The 11,853-nt window shown below is 45.1% G+C and overlaps 2 protein-coding genes across 2 annotated transcripts; both read left to right on the top strand.

Moving 5' to 3' along the window:
* Nucleotides 1-7,140: 7,140 nt before the first annotated feature.
* LOC142718395 (protein kinase C-like 1) lies at nt 7,141-9,073 on the top strand. The gene is made up of 2 exons (XM_075848753.1): nt 7,141-7,607; nt 8,774-9,073. The coding sequence occupies exons 1-2, from the start codon at nt 7,359-7,361 to the stop codon at nt 9,071-9,073; spliced, it is 549 nt and encodes a 182-aa protein (XP_075704868.1). The 5' UTR covers nt 7,141-7,358.
* A 176-nt stretch (nt 9,074-9,249) lies between these two features.
* On the top strand, nt 9,250-11,089 carry LOC142718391 (protein kinase C delta type-like). Its single transcript, XM_075848750.1, has 2 exons — nt 9,250-9,303; nt 9,471-11,089. The coding sequence occupies exons 1-2, from the start codon at nt 9,257-9,259 to the stop codon at nt 10,027-10,029; spliced, it is 606 nt and encodes a 201-aa protein (XP_075704865.1). The 5' UTR covers nt 9,250-9,256; the 3' UTR covers nt 10,030-11,089.
* Nucleotides 11,090-11,853: the final 764 nt, after the last annotated feature.

Below are 11,853 nucleotides of genomic sequence, written 5' to 3'. Positions count from 1 at the left end.
CCAGACCCCTAAATAATTTCAGACCCCAGAGCAGACTCCTAAATTAATGCAGACCCCAGACCAGACCCCTAAATAAATACAGACCCCAGACCAGACCCCTAAATACAGACCCAAGACTAGACCCCCTAAATTAATACAGGCCACAGAGCAGACCCCTAAATCAATGCAGACCCCAGACCAGACTCCTAAATAAATGCAGACCTCAGACCGGACCCCTAAATATTTACAGACCCCAGACCAGACCCCTAAATAAATACAGACCCCAGACCAGACCCCTAAATAAATACAGACCCAAGACTAGACCCCTAAATGAACAGACCCCAGACCAGGCACCTAAATCAATGCAGACCCCAGACCAGTCCCCTAAATAAATACAGACCCCAGACAAGACCCCTAAATAAATGCAGACCCAAGACTAGACCCCTAAATGAATACAGACCCCAGACTAGACCCCTAAATAAATACAGACCCCAGACTAGACCCCTAAATGAATACAGACCCCAGACTAGACCCCTAAATAAATACAGACCCCAGACCAGACCCCTAAATAAATACAGACCACAGAAAAGACCCCTAAATGAATGCAGACCCCAGACTAGACCCCTAAATGAATACAGACCCCAGACAAGACCCCTAAATAAATAGACCCCGGACCGGACCCCTAAATAAATACAGACCCCAGACTAGACACCTAAATAAATACAGACCCCAGACCACACCCCTAAATAAATGCAGTCCTTAGACCAGACCCCTAAATACAGACCCCAGAGTAGACCCCTAAATGAATGCAGACCCCAGATTAGATACCTAAATAAATACAGACCCCAGACCAGACCCCTAAATAAATGCAGATCCCAGACCAGACCCCTAAATAAATACAGACCCAAGACTAGACACCTAAATAAATACAGACCCCAGACCAGACCCCTAAATATTTAATGACCCCAGACCAGACCCCTAAATAAATTCAGACCCCAGACTAGACCCCTAAATAAATACAGACCCCATACTAGACCCCCAAATTAGTGCAGACCCCAGACCGGACACCTAAATGAATACAGACCCCAGACTAGACCCCTAAATGAATACAGACCCCAAACCAGTCCCCTAAATTAATGCAGACTACAGACCAGACCCCTAAATAAATACAGACCACAGACCGGACCCCTAAATAAATACAGACCCCAGACTAGACCTCTAAATAAATACAGACCACAGACCTAAATAAATGCAGACCTTAGACAAGACCCCTAAATAAATACAGACCACAGACCTGACCCCTAAATGAATACAGACCCCAGACCTACACCTATAATAAATACAGACACCAGACTGGACCCCAAAATGAATACAGACCACACACCGGACCACTAAATAAATACAGACCCCAGACTAGACCCCTAAATGAATACAAACCCCAAACCAGACCCCTAAATAAATACAGACCACAGACCGGACCACTAAATAAATACAGACCCCAGACTAAATCCCTAAATAAATGCAGACCCCAGACTAGATCTCTAAATAAATACAGACCCCAGACCACACCCCATATATATGCAGTCCTTAGACCAGACCCCTAAATACAGACCCCAGACTAGATCCCTAAATAAATGCAGACACCAGACCAGACCCCTAAATAAATACAGACCCCAGACCAGACCCCTAAATCAATGCAGACCACAGACCAGGCACCAAAATAAATACAGACCCCAGACTAGACCCCTAAATAAATGCAGACCCCTGACCGGACCCCTAATAAAATTCAGACCCCAGACTAGACCCCTAAATAAATAGACCCCAGTCTAGACCCCCAAATTAATGCAGACCCCAGACCGGACCCCTAAATAAATACAGACCCCAGACTAGACCCCTAAATCAATGCAGACCACAGACCAGACCCCTAAATATTTACAGACCCCAGACCAGACCCCTAAATAAATTCAGACCCCAGACTGGACCCCTAAATAAACACAGACCCCAGACTGAACCCCTAAATAAATACAGACCCCAGACTAGACCCGTAATTTAATACAGACCCCAAACCAGACCCCTAAATAAATACAGACCCCAGAGCAGACCCCTAAATTAATGCAGACCACAGACCAGACCCCTAAATAAATACAGACCCAAGACTAGACCCCTAAATAAATACAGACCCCAGACGCCTAAATAAATGCAGACCCCAGACCGAACCCCTAAATAAATACAGACACCAGACCAGACCCCTAAATAAATACAGACCCCAGACCAGACCCCTAAATAAATACCGACCCAAGACTAGACCCCTAAATAAATACAGACACCAAACCAGACACCTAAATAAATATAGACCCCAGAGCAGACTCCTAAATTAATGCAGACCCCAGACCAGACCCCTAAATAAATACAGACCACAGACCGGACCACTAAATAAATACAGACCCCAGACTAAATCCCTAAATAAATGCAGACCCCAGACTAGATCTCTAAATAAATACAGACCCCAGACCAGACCCCTAAATAAATACAGACCCAAGACTAGACCCCTAAATTAATACAGACCCCAAACCAGACCCCTAAATAAATACAGACACAAGACTAGAACCCTAAATGAATGCAGACCCCAGACCAGACCCCTAAATCAATGCAGACCACAGACCAGGCACCAAAATAAATGCAGACCCCAGACTGGACCCCTAAATAAATACAGACCCCAGACTAGACCCCTAAATAAATGCAGACCCCTGACCGGACCCCTAATAAAATTCAGACCGCAGACTAGACCTCTAAATAAATAGACCCCAGACTAGACCCCCAAATTAATGCAGACCTCAGACCGGACCCCTAAATAAATACAGACCCCAGACTAGACCCCTAAATAAATGCAGACCCCTGACAAGACCCCTAATAAAATTCAAACCCCAGACCAGACCCCTAAATAAATGCAGACCCAATACTAGACCCCTAAATAAATGCAGACCCAATACTAGACCCCTAAATAAATACAGACCCCAGACCAGACCCCTAAATAAATACAGACCCCAGATCAGACCCCTAAATCAATGCAGACCACAGACCAGGCACCAAAACAAATGCAGACCGCAGACTAGACCTCTAAATAAATAGACCCCAGACTAGACCCCCAAATTAATGCAGACCTCAGACCGGACCCCTAAATAAATACAGACCCCAGACTAGACCCCTAAAAAATGCAGACCCCTGACCGGAACCCTAATAAAATTCAAACCCCAGACCAGACCCCTAAATAAATGCAGACCCCAGACCAGACCCCTAAATAAATACAGACCCCATACTAGACCCCCAAATTAGTGCAGACTCCAGACCGGACACCTAAATTAATACAGACCCCAGACTAGACCGCCAAAATGAATACAGACCCCAAACCAGACCCCTAAATAAATACAGACCAGACTAGACCCTTAAATAAATGCAGACCCCAGACTAGACCTCTAAATAAATACAGACCCCAGACCGCACTCCTAAATAAATGCAGACCTTAGACCAGACCCCTAAATAAATACAGACCCCAGACCAGACCCCAAAATAATTACAGACCACAGACCTGACCCCTAAATGAATACAGACCCCAGACCTACACCTAAATAAATACAGACCCCAGACTGGACCCCAAAATGAATACAGACCCTAGACAAGACCCCTAAATAAATGCAGACCCTAGACCAGACCCCTAAATTAATACAGACCCCAAACCAGACCCCTAAATAAATACAGACCCCAGACCGGACCCCTAAATAAATGCAGACCCTAGACCAGACCCCTAAATACAGACCCAAGACTAGACCCCTAAATAAATGCAGACCCTAGACCAGACCCCTAAATAAATACAGACCCAAGACTAGACCGCTAAATGAATACAGACCACAGACCGGACCACTAAATAAATACAGACCTCAGACTAGACCCCTAAATAAATGCAGACCCCAGACTAGATCTCTAAATAAATACAGACCCCAGACCACACCCCTAAATATATGCAGTCCTTAGACCCGACACCTAAATACAGACCCCAGACTAGATCCCTAAATAAATACAGACCCAAGACTAGAGCACTAAATGAATACAGAACCCAAACCAGACCCCTAAATAAATACAGACCCCAGAGCACACCCCTAAATGAATGCAGACCACAGACAAGACCCGTAATGAATACAGACCCCAGAACAGACCCCTAAATAAATTAGACCCCAGACTAGACCCCTAAATAAATGCAGACCCCAGACCAGACCACTAAATAAATAGACCATGGACCAGACCCCTAAATAAATGCGGACCCCTAAATAAATACAGAACCCAGACTAGACCACTTAATAAATGCAGACCCTAGACCAGACCCCTTAATAAATACAGCCCCAAGACTAGAGCACTAAATGAATACAGACCCCAGACCAGACTCCTAAATAAATACAGACCACAGACTGAACCCCTAAATGAATACAGACCCCAAACCAGACCCATAAAATTAATGCAGACTACAGACCAGACCCCTAAATAAATACAGACCCAAGACTAGACCCCTAAATGAATAAAGACCCCAAACCAGACCCCTAAATAAATACAGACCCCAGACCAGACCCCTAAATAAATTCAGACCCCAGACCAGACTCCTAAATGAATGCAGACCCCAGACCAGACTCCTAAATAAATACAGACCCCAGACCAGACACCTAAATGAATACAGACCCCTAAATAATTACAGACCCCAGACCGAACGCCTAAATAAATACAGACCCCAGACTAGACTCCTAAATAAATACAGACCCCAGACCAGACTCCTAAATGAATGCAGACCCCAGACCAGACTCCTAAATAAATACAGACCCCAGACCAGACCCCTAAATGAATACAGACCCCTAAATAATTACAGACCCCAGACCAGACGCCTAAATAAATTCAGACCCCAGACCGGACCCCTAAATAAATACAAACCCCAGACTGGACCCCTAAATTAATGCAGACCATGTACCAGACCCCTAAATCAATGCAGACCCTAGACCAGACCCCTAAATAAATACAGACCCCAGACCAGACCCCCAAATTAATGCAGACCCCAGACCGGACCCCTAAATAAATACAGACCCCAGACCACACCCCTAAATAAATGCAGAGCCCAGAGTAGACCCCTAAATGAATGCAGACCCCAGACTAGATCCCTAAATAAATGCAGACCCTAGACCGGTCCACTAAATAAATACAGACCCAAGACCAGACCCCTAAATGAATACAGACCCCAGACAAGACCCCTAAATCAATGCAGACCACAGACCCCTAAATATTTAATGACTTCAGACCAGACCCCTAAATAAATTCAGACCCCAGACCAGACCCCTAAATAAAAACAGACCCCAGACTAGACCCCTTAATAAATACAGACCCCAGACCAGACCCCCAAATTAATGCAGACCACGTACCTGACGCCTAAATAAATACAGACCCCAGACTAGACTCCTAAATAAATACAGACCCCAGACCAGACTCCTAAATGAATGCAGACCCCAGACCAGACTCCTAAATAAATACAGACCCCAGACCAGACCCCTAAATGAATACAGACCCCTAAATAATTACAGACCCCAGACCAGACGCCTAAATAAATTCAGACCCCAGACCGGACCCCTAAATAAATACAAACCCCAGACTGGACCCCTAAATTAATGCAGACCATGTACCAGACCCCTAAATCAATGCAGACCCTAGACCAGACCCCTAAATAAATACAGACCCCAGACCAGACCCCCAAATTAATGCAGACCCCAGACCGGACCCCTAAATAAATGCAGACCCTAGACCAGACCCCTAAATAAATACAGACCCAGGAAAAGAGTACTAAAAGAATACAGAACTCAGACCAGACCCCTAAATAAATACAGACCCCAGACCAGACCCCCAAATTAATTCAGACCCCAGACCGGAACCCTAAATGAATACAGACCCCAGACTAGACCACTAAATAAATACAGACCACAGACTAGATCCCTAAATAAATACAGACCACAGACTAGACCCATAAATAAATGCAGACCCTAGACCAGACCCCTAAATAAAAACAGACCCCAGACCAGACCCCCAAATTAATTCAGACCCCAGACCGGAACCCTAAATGAATACAGACCCCAGACTAGACCACTAAATAAATACAGACCACAGACTAGATCCCTAAATAAATACAGACCACAGACTAGACCCATAAATAAATGCAGACCCTAGACCAGACCCCTAAATAAAAACAGACCCCAGAACAGACCCCCAAATTAATTCAGACCCCAGACCGGAACCCTAAATGAATACAGACCCCAGACTAGACCACTAAATAAATACAGACCACAGACTAGATCCCTAAATAAATACAGACCCCAGAACAAACCCATAAATAAATACAGACCCCAGACCAGACCCCTAAATAAATACAGACCCCAGACCAGACACCTAAATAAATGCAGACCCCAGACCAGACCCCTATATCAATGGAGACCACAGACCAGTCCCCTAAATAAATACAGACCCCACACCAGACCCCTAAATAAATACAGACCCCAGACCAGACCCCTAAATAAATACAGACCCCTGACCGGACCCCTAAATAAATGCAGACCCCAGACTGGACCCCTAAATAAATACAGACCCCAGACCAGACCCCCAAATTAATGCAGACCATGTACCGGACGCCTAAATAAATACAGACCCAAGACTAGAGCACTAAATAAATGCAGACCCCAGACCAGACCCCCAAATAATTACAGACTCCAGACCAGACGCCTAAATAATTACAGACCACAGACCAGACCCCCAAATAATTACAGACTCCAGACCAGACGCCTAAATAAATTCAGACCCCTGACCGGACCCCTAAATAAATGCAGACCCCAGACTGGACCCCCAAATTAATGCAGACCATGTACCGGACGCCTAAATAAATACAGACCCAAGACTAGAGCACTAAATAAATGCAGACCCCAGACCAGACCCCTAAATAAATACAGACCCCTAAATATAAACCCAGATTCTATATTGTGGATGAAAAGGGTTTTGCCAATAACCTGAACAAATAACCGTTGTTTATCTCTACTGTAGGAGTGGCATGTATTGCTACTGTGTTCTGCAGACCCCTGACCAGGCCATAAGAAACCCTGGTTGGGAAACACAGCTCTGGACACTAGACTGGCACTCATGATGCCCACATCAGACATAGCAGAGCAGGTTACTGCCAGGCAGGTGCCACCTGAGGATTCCATGACCTCTGACATCACGTGACCTGCACACGACCAACTGCCGTTTACTTTCAACTGTCGACGGCAGCGATCGGACTGAAGTCTACAGGTAGGACGATATTGGTGAAAATGGCGTCCAATGGACATGGAGAAGACGAAGAGAAGCGAGAAGAGGAGAAGAGGAAGAGGGAGGAGGACAGCGTCACCGGATTCAAGAAGATGACGAAGAAGAGGAGAGGAGCCAAGGACAGAGGATTGGAGGATGAGGAGCCAAGACCTGGGAGCAGCCAAGACCCTGGAACATCCAGCCCCTATGCCAGGCTTACCATCAGCCGCTTCACCATCCACCAGGTCCTGGGTAGGGGCAGCTTTGGCAAAGTGAGTAGAATATCTAAATATTTCATTTTATAGGGTGGTAAACCTAAAGTTTACCTTTTATCTCCATCAATTGTTCTCTGTTGTCACCATGTTATGCTAGATGGATGATGGGTGTAGTGTTCTCCTATGGGATGCCTAATAGGACATCCAGAAGTATTCCTGCCCCCATAACCACTACTTTAGTTTTTCATTTTAGTATTTTTCTGTCGACATATGAGAGATTTTGATTTTTGGGGGCACGAGTTGTCGTTTTTAATGGCTCCATTCAATGTTCCATATCATTTACTGGGAACATTGTAAAAGGCTGGTTTTTTTTAGGTGAAATAGCAAAAAAAAAAAAAAACAGCAATTCCTCCATTGGTTTAATAATTTGGCTTTTATGGTGTTAACTAAGTGGTAAAAATGACACGTTACCTTTATTCTGCGGGTCAGTACAATAACGGGGATACCAAAATTATATTGGTTTATTTTTTATACTTTTTATCCAATAAAAACAATTTGTAAAGAAATTAATTTGGTGTGTCTCCATATTCTGAAACCCAGAATTTTTTTTATTTTCCTGTTGATGGGGCGGTGTGAGGACTTCTTTTTTGTGGGGCGAGCTGTACTGTTTATTGGTACTATTTTGGGTTACATAAAACTTTTAATCACTTTTTAACTTTTTATTCCATTTTTCGAGGAGCTAAACAAAACGAAACAGAAAAAAGTTTATTTATTTATTTTGACTGCAATATTTATGTATCGCTTGAATTGTTCTTTTAGCCTCCCCCTATTAAGCTTAGTAGGAGGACCAAGTTGGCAGACCTTGGGGTCTCCATTAGGCCCCCTGGCTGCCATGACAACTATCTACACACTGTGATCGCGCTGCGGGTAGGGGTGATGGGGTGACAGCGGGAGCTTACCTCTATTTAACTGTTTAGATGCCACGGTCGCTATTATAGCGTATAATCCTGCTCCATACTACCCCCACCAACTAAGATAATTATGTCAAATGTGGGTAAGGCGTGAAGACCTCTCCATACAGGACCCAACAGCAGACACTGCATTATGCTGGGAGCTCAGCTTTGTTCTGCTGTAGAGTCCTGGGCACTACCCGACTGACCCACCTCTCTGTCCACCCCTGTTCCTTCTTCTTCTCATGAGGAATCTCCATTTGTTTTCCTCAGGTGGTCCTGGCATCAGTCCCCGGCCGAAACACCTACATGGCCGTAAAAATGATCACCAAACGGGACAATACGGACGAAATTATGAGAGAGCGGCGGATACTCCTAGCGGCCAGACACTGCCCGTTCCTATGCCACCTCTATGCCGCACATCAATCTGAGGAGCGGGCATTTTTTATCACGGAGTATCTGTCCGGTGGCAGCCTGGAGGCTTTGATCAGGATGTGCGGCTGCTTGAACATCGGCAACGTAAGGCGAGTAAATAATCAGGAGACTGAGGGGGGTGGAAAGAAGAAAAGATGAGGGGGGAGGTCAGATGAAGGATAATACAGAGAATGCAGAATACAGGCTGCCATAATCAGCGCCTCCTCTCTGCTAGAGACCGCACACACTCCATCATAACATGATATTAGGGAATTGATAGAGGAAGATTTCATGACATTGAGACTCCGCTCTGTTCTCCCCATCAGATTTTACACAGCAGAGATGATATGTGGCCTCCAGTTCCTCCATGGACACAACATCGTCCACCGGTAAGCAGAACTTCCCCCTTCTTTCATTCTCCTTTACATGCTGGAAACAGTGCACCCAGCTTTCCTACACTCCTGAATGGCTATTCTGCTTGGTGGTGAAATGACCCATCCCCCGTCTCCTGGATCACTGGGCGGATTTGTCATTCTCTCGTCTTATTTCTTTGCAGAGATCTAAAGCCGGAGAATATAATGTTGGATGCAGATGGCCACGTCCGTATCATCGACCTGGGATTGGCCCAAGATGGCGTCACCGCCTCCAATAAGATCCGTGGAGTGACGGGAACGTTGCATTACATGGCCCCCGAGGTGCTTCTTAGAAAAAAATACGGCACCGCAGTTGACTGGTGGAGCCTGGGGATTGTGGTGTCCAGGATGGCAGCAGGACGCTCCCCATTTTACAACGGCCCCGTCAGGCAAATGGCTATCAAAGCCATCACCACCGCGAAGCCTAAATTTCCAACTTGGCTTAATCCTGACGTGAAACATCTGACCAAGAGACTGGTCCGTAAAAATTCTAAGAGGCGCCTCGGTGTGTGCGGGAACATCAGAGAGCATCCATTCTTCTCCACCATCGGCTGGGAGGAACTGCAGGAGAGGAGGGCACAGCCACCATTTACACCATTTGTGCCCGTTCTGGAGAACCAACATCTGAAGTGGCCAGAGAATAACAAAGCCCTTCACCCCTTGGCCGGGTTCAGCTTCATGTCACCAAGCTGGAACCAATAAGATCTCAGGACAAGGGCCCAGAACTTCATGCCTCCTGACCCGCGCCTCAAGTCTCTGCTGCTGTATGTTACCTCGGCTGCCCAGACCATCATCTCTCTCCTTACCATCTTCATGCCACACCTCTGCCATCTTGCTGCTGCACCAGAGCCTTGACTTGCCATCCTCCAATCCCGGGCAGGCATCTGACATCACTCCAGCCTGAAGATCCTCTACACCCCCCAGGAGCGGCCTGTGCTTAGTTTCCATCTGGGGAGATCAGGAATAATAGCCGCATGTTGTAGTCCTGGGGCCGGAGCGGCCATTATACCTGATCTCACCTCAGCACAGGCCAGGTAAGTAATGCACCCACATCACCCACATCACTCACATCACCCCACTATATAATAAGTATAGACACCACACTACATGATAAGTATAGACACCCGCATATAGACACATAGTACATTTAGATTAGACTTTAGCCTTTGATCCTGGGATTATTCTGATCGCCATATTTGGGGTCAGGAAGGAATTTTCCCCCCTTAATATGAGGACAATTGGCTCATTCCTCACAGGGGGTTTTCGCCTTCCTCTTGATCAACACGGCCTTAAATAGGTTTAGGATGATAGAGTAATAAGTAGTAACACACATAAGTGACATAATATAAATATAGAAAATAATTTAAAAAAAATCTTAATTTAATACAATTTATAGTTTACACATAAATAAATACAGCAGTTCATTAAAAATAATAATATAAAGAATGAATAATTTTCCCCTAGTCTTTCCCCATATTACACGTTACACTTCAGCCTTTGATCCTGGGATTTATGCCGACCGCCATATTTGGGGTCAGGAAGGAATTTTCCCCCCTAATATGAGGACAATTGGCTCATTCCTCACAGGGGGTTTTCGCCTTCCTCTGGATCAACACGGCCTTTAGATAGGTTTAGTATAATAGATAAATAGATGACACATACATATACACAGTATATAATAATAGTAGTCTTAATACTTCTAGAATAATCTCCTAATAATAAAATATAACCTTCCCTTATCTGTAAATAAAACTTTCCTTTTACCCCCTACATCTTTGTGCTTGTTTTTATTCCCATTGGACTTCTGTGTAGTAAATGTTGTCCGAGCTCTGAGACCCCCACCAATCACTAGAACGAAGCAGCTGAAGGTCTCGTGTGAGCGCTCAGCCGCTTCCTGTCTGTTCAGCTTTTTCCGGAAAAATGTATCGGCTCATAGACTTTCTATTGAGTCCGTTCACCGATACATTTATTTCTGGAAAAAGCCGAACAAACACAAAGCGACTGAGCGCTCACACGGGGGCTTCAGCTGCTTCATTCTAGTGATTGGTGGGGGTCTCAGTGCTCGGACCCCCACCAATCCAATCTTCTGACGTGTCACTATGTCACTATGACATGTCAGAAGTTTGTCAAACGTTTAGCTACACTTTAAAGGTATATGTCAGATTTAAAGCCCAAATGTGGTGTGAACAGAGCCTTACAGGGGTTGTCCGGTTTTTAAAATACCGTTTTGCTAGAGGGGTCCAGTAATCTGTGGGGGAACTTGCTGCAAGAGTTTAATTTCCCTACAGCATCTCTAAAGGGGAATTAAAGTATTACACAGTTCTATAATCACCGGGCTGTGCATGTAATACATGGATGTGATGGTCCTCCTGAGCAGGAGATGATGTTTGTAGCCCCTCTCCATTCTGGATAATTAATCAGGGTCCTGAACGGGGGAACCCACACGATTACCCCAAAATTCCCTAATAGGGCATTTGAAAATGGGGTTTCCAAACCAGAAAACAGCTTTATTGGTTATATAATGAT

Source organism: Rhinoderma darwinii, unplaced genomic scaffold, assembly GCF_050947455.1.
Source record: "Rhinoderma darwinii isolate aRhiDar2 unplaced genomic scaffold, aRhiDar2.hap1 Scaffold_465, whole genome shotgun sequence".
In the NCBI taxonomy this organism is placed as follows: Eukaryota; Metazoa; Chordata; class Amphibia; order Anura; family Rhinodermatidae; genus Rhinoderma; species Rhinoderma darwinii.
The sequence above is the reverse complement of the archived record's forward strand: the minus strand, read 5'-3'. Positions and strand labels throughout refer to the sequence as shown.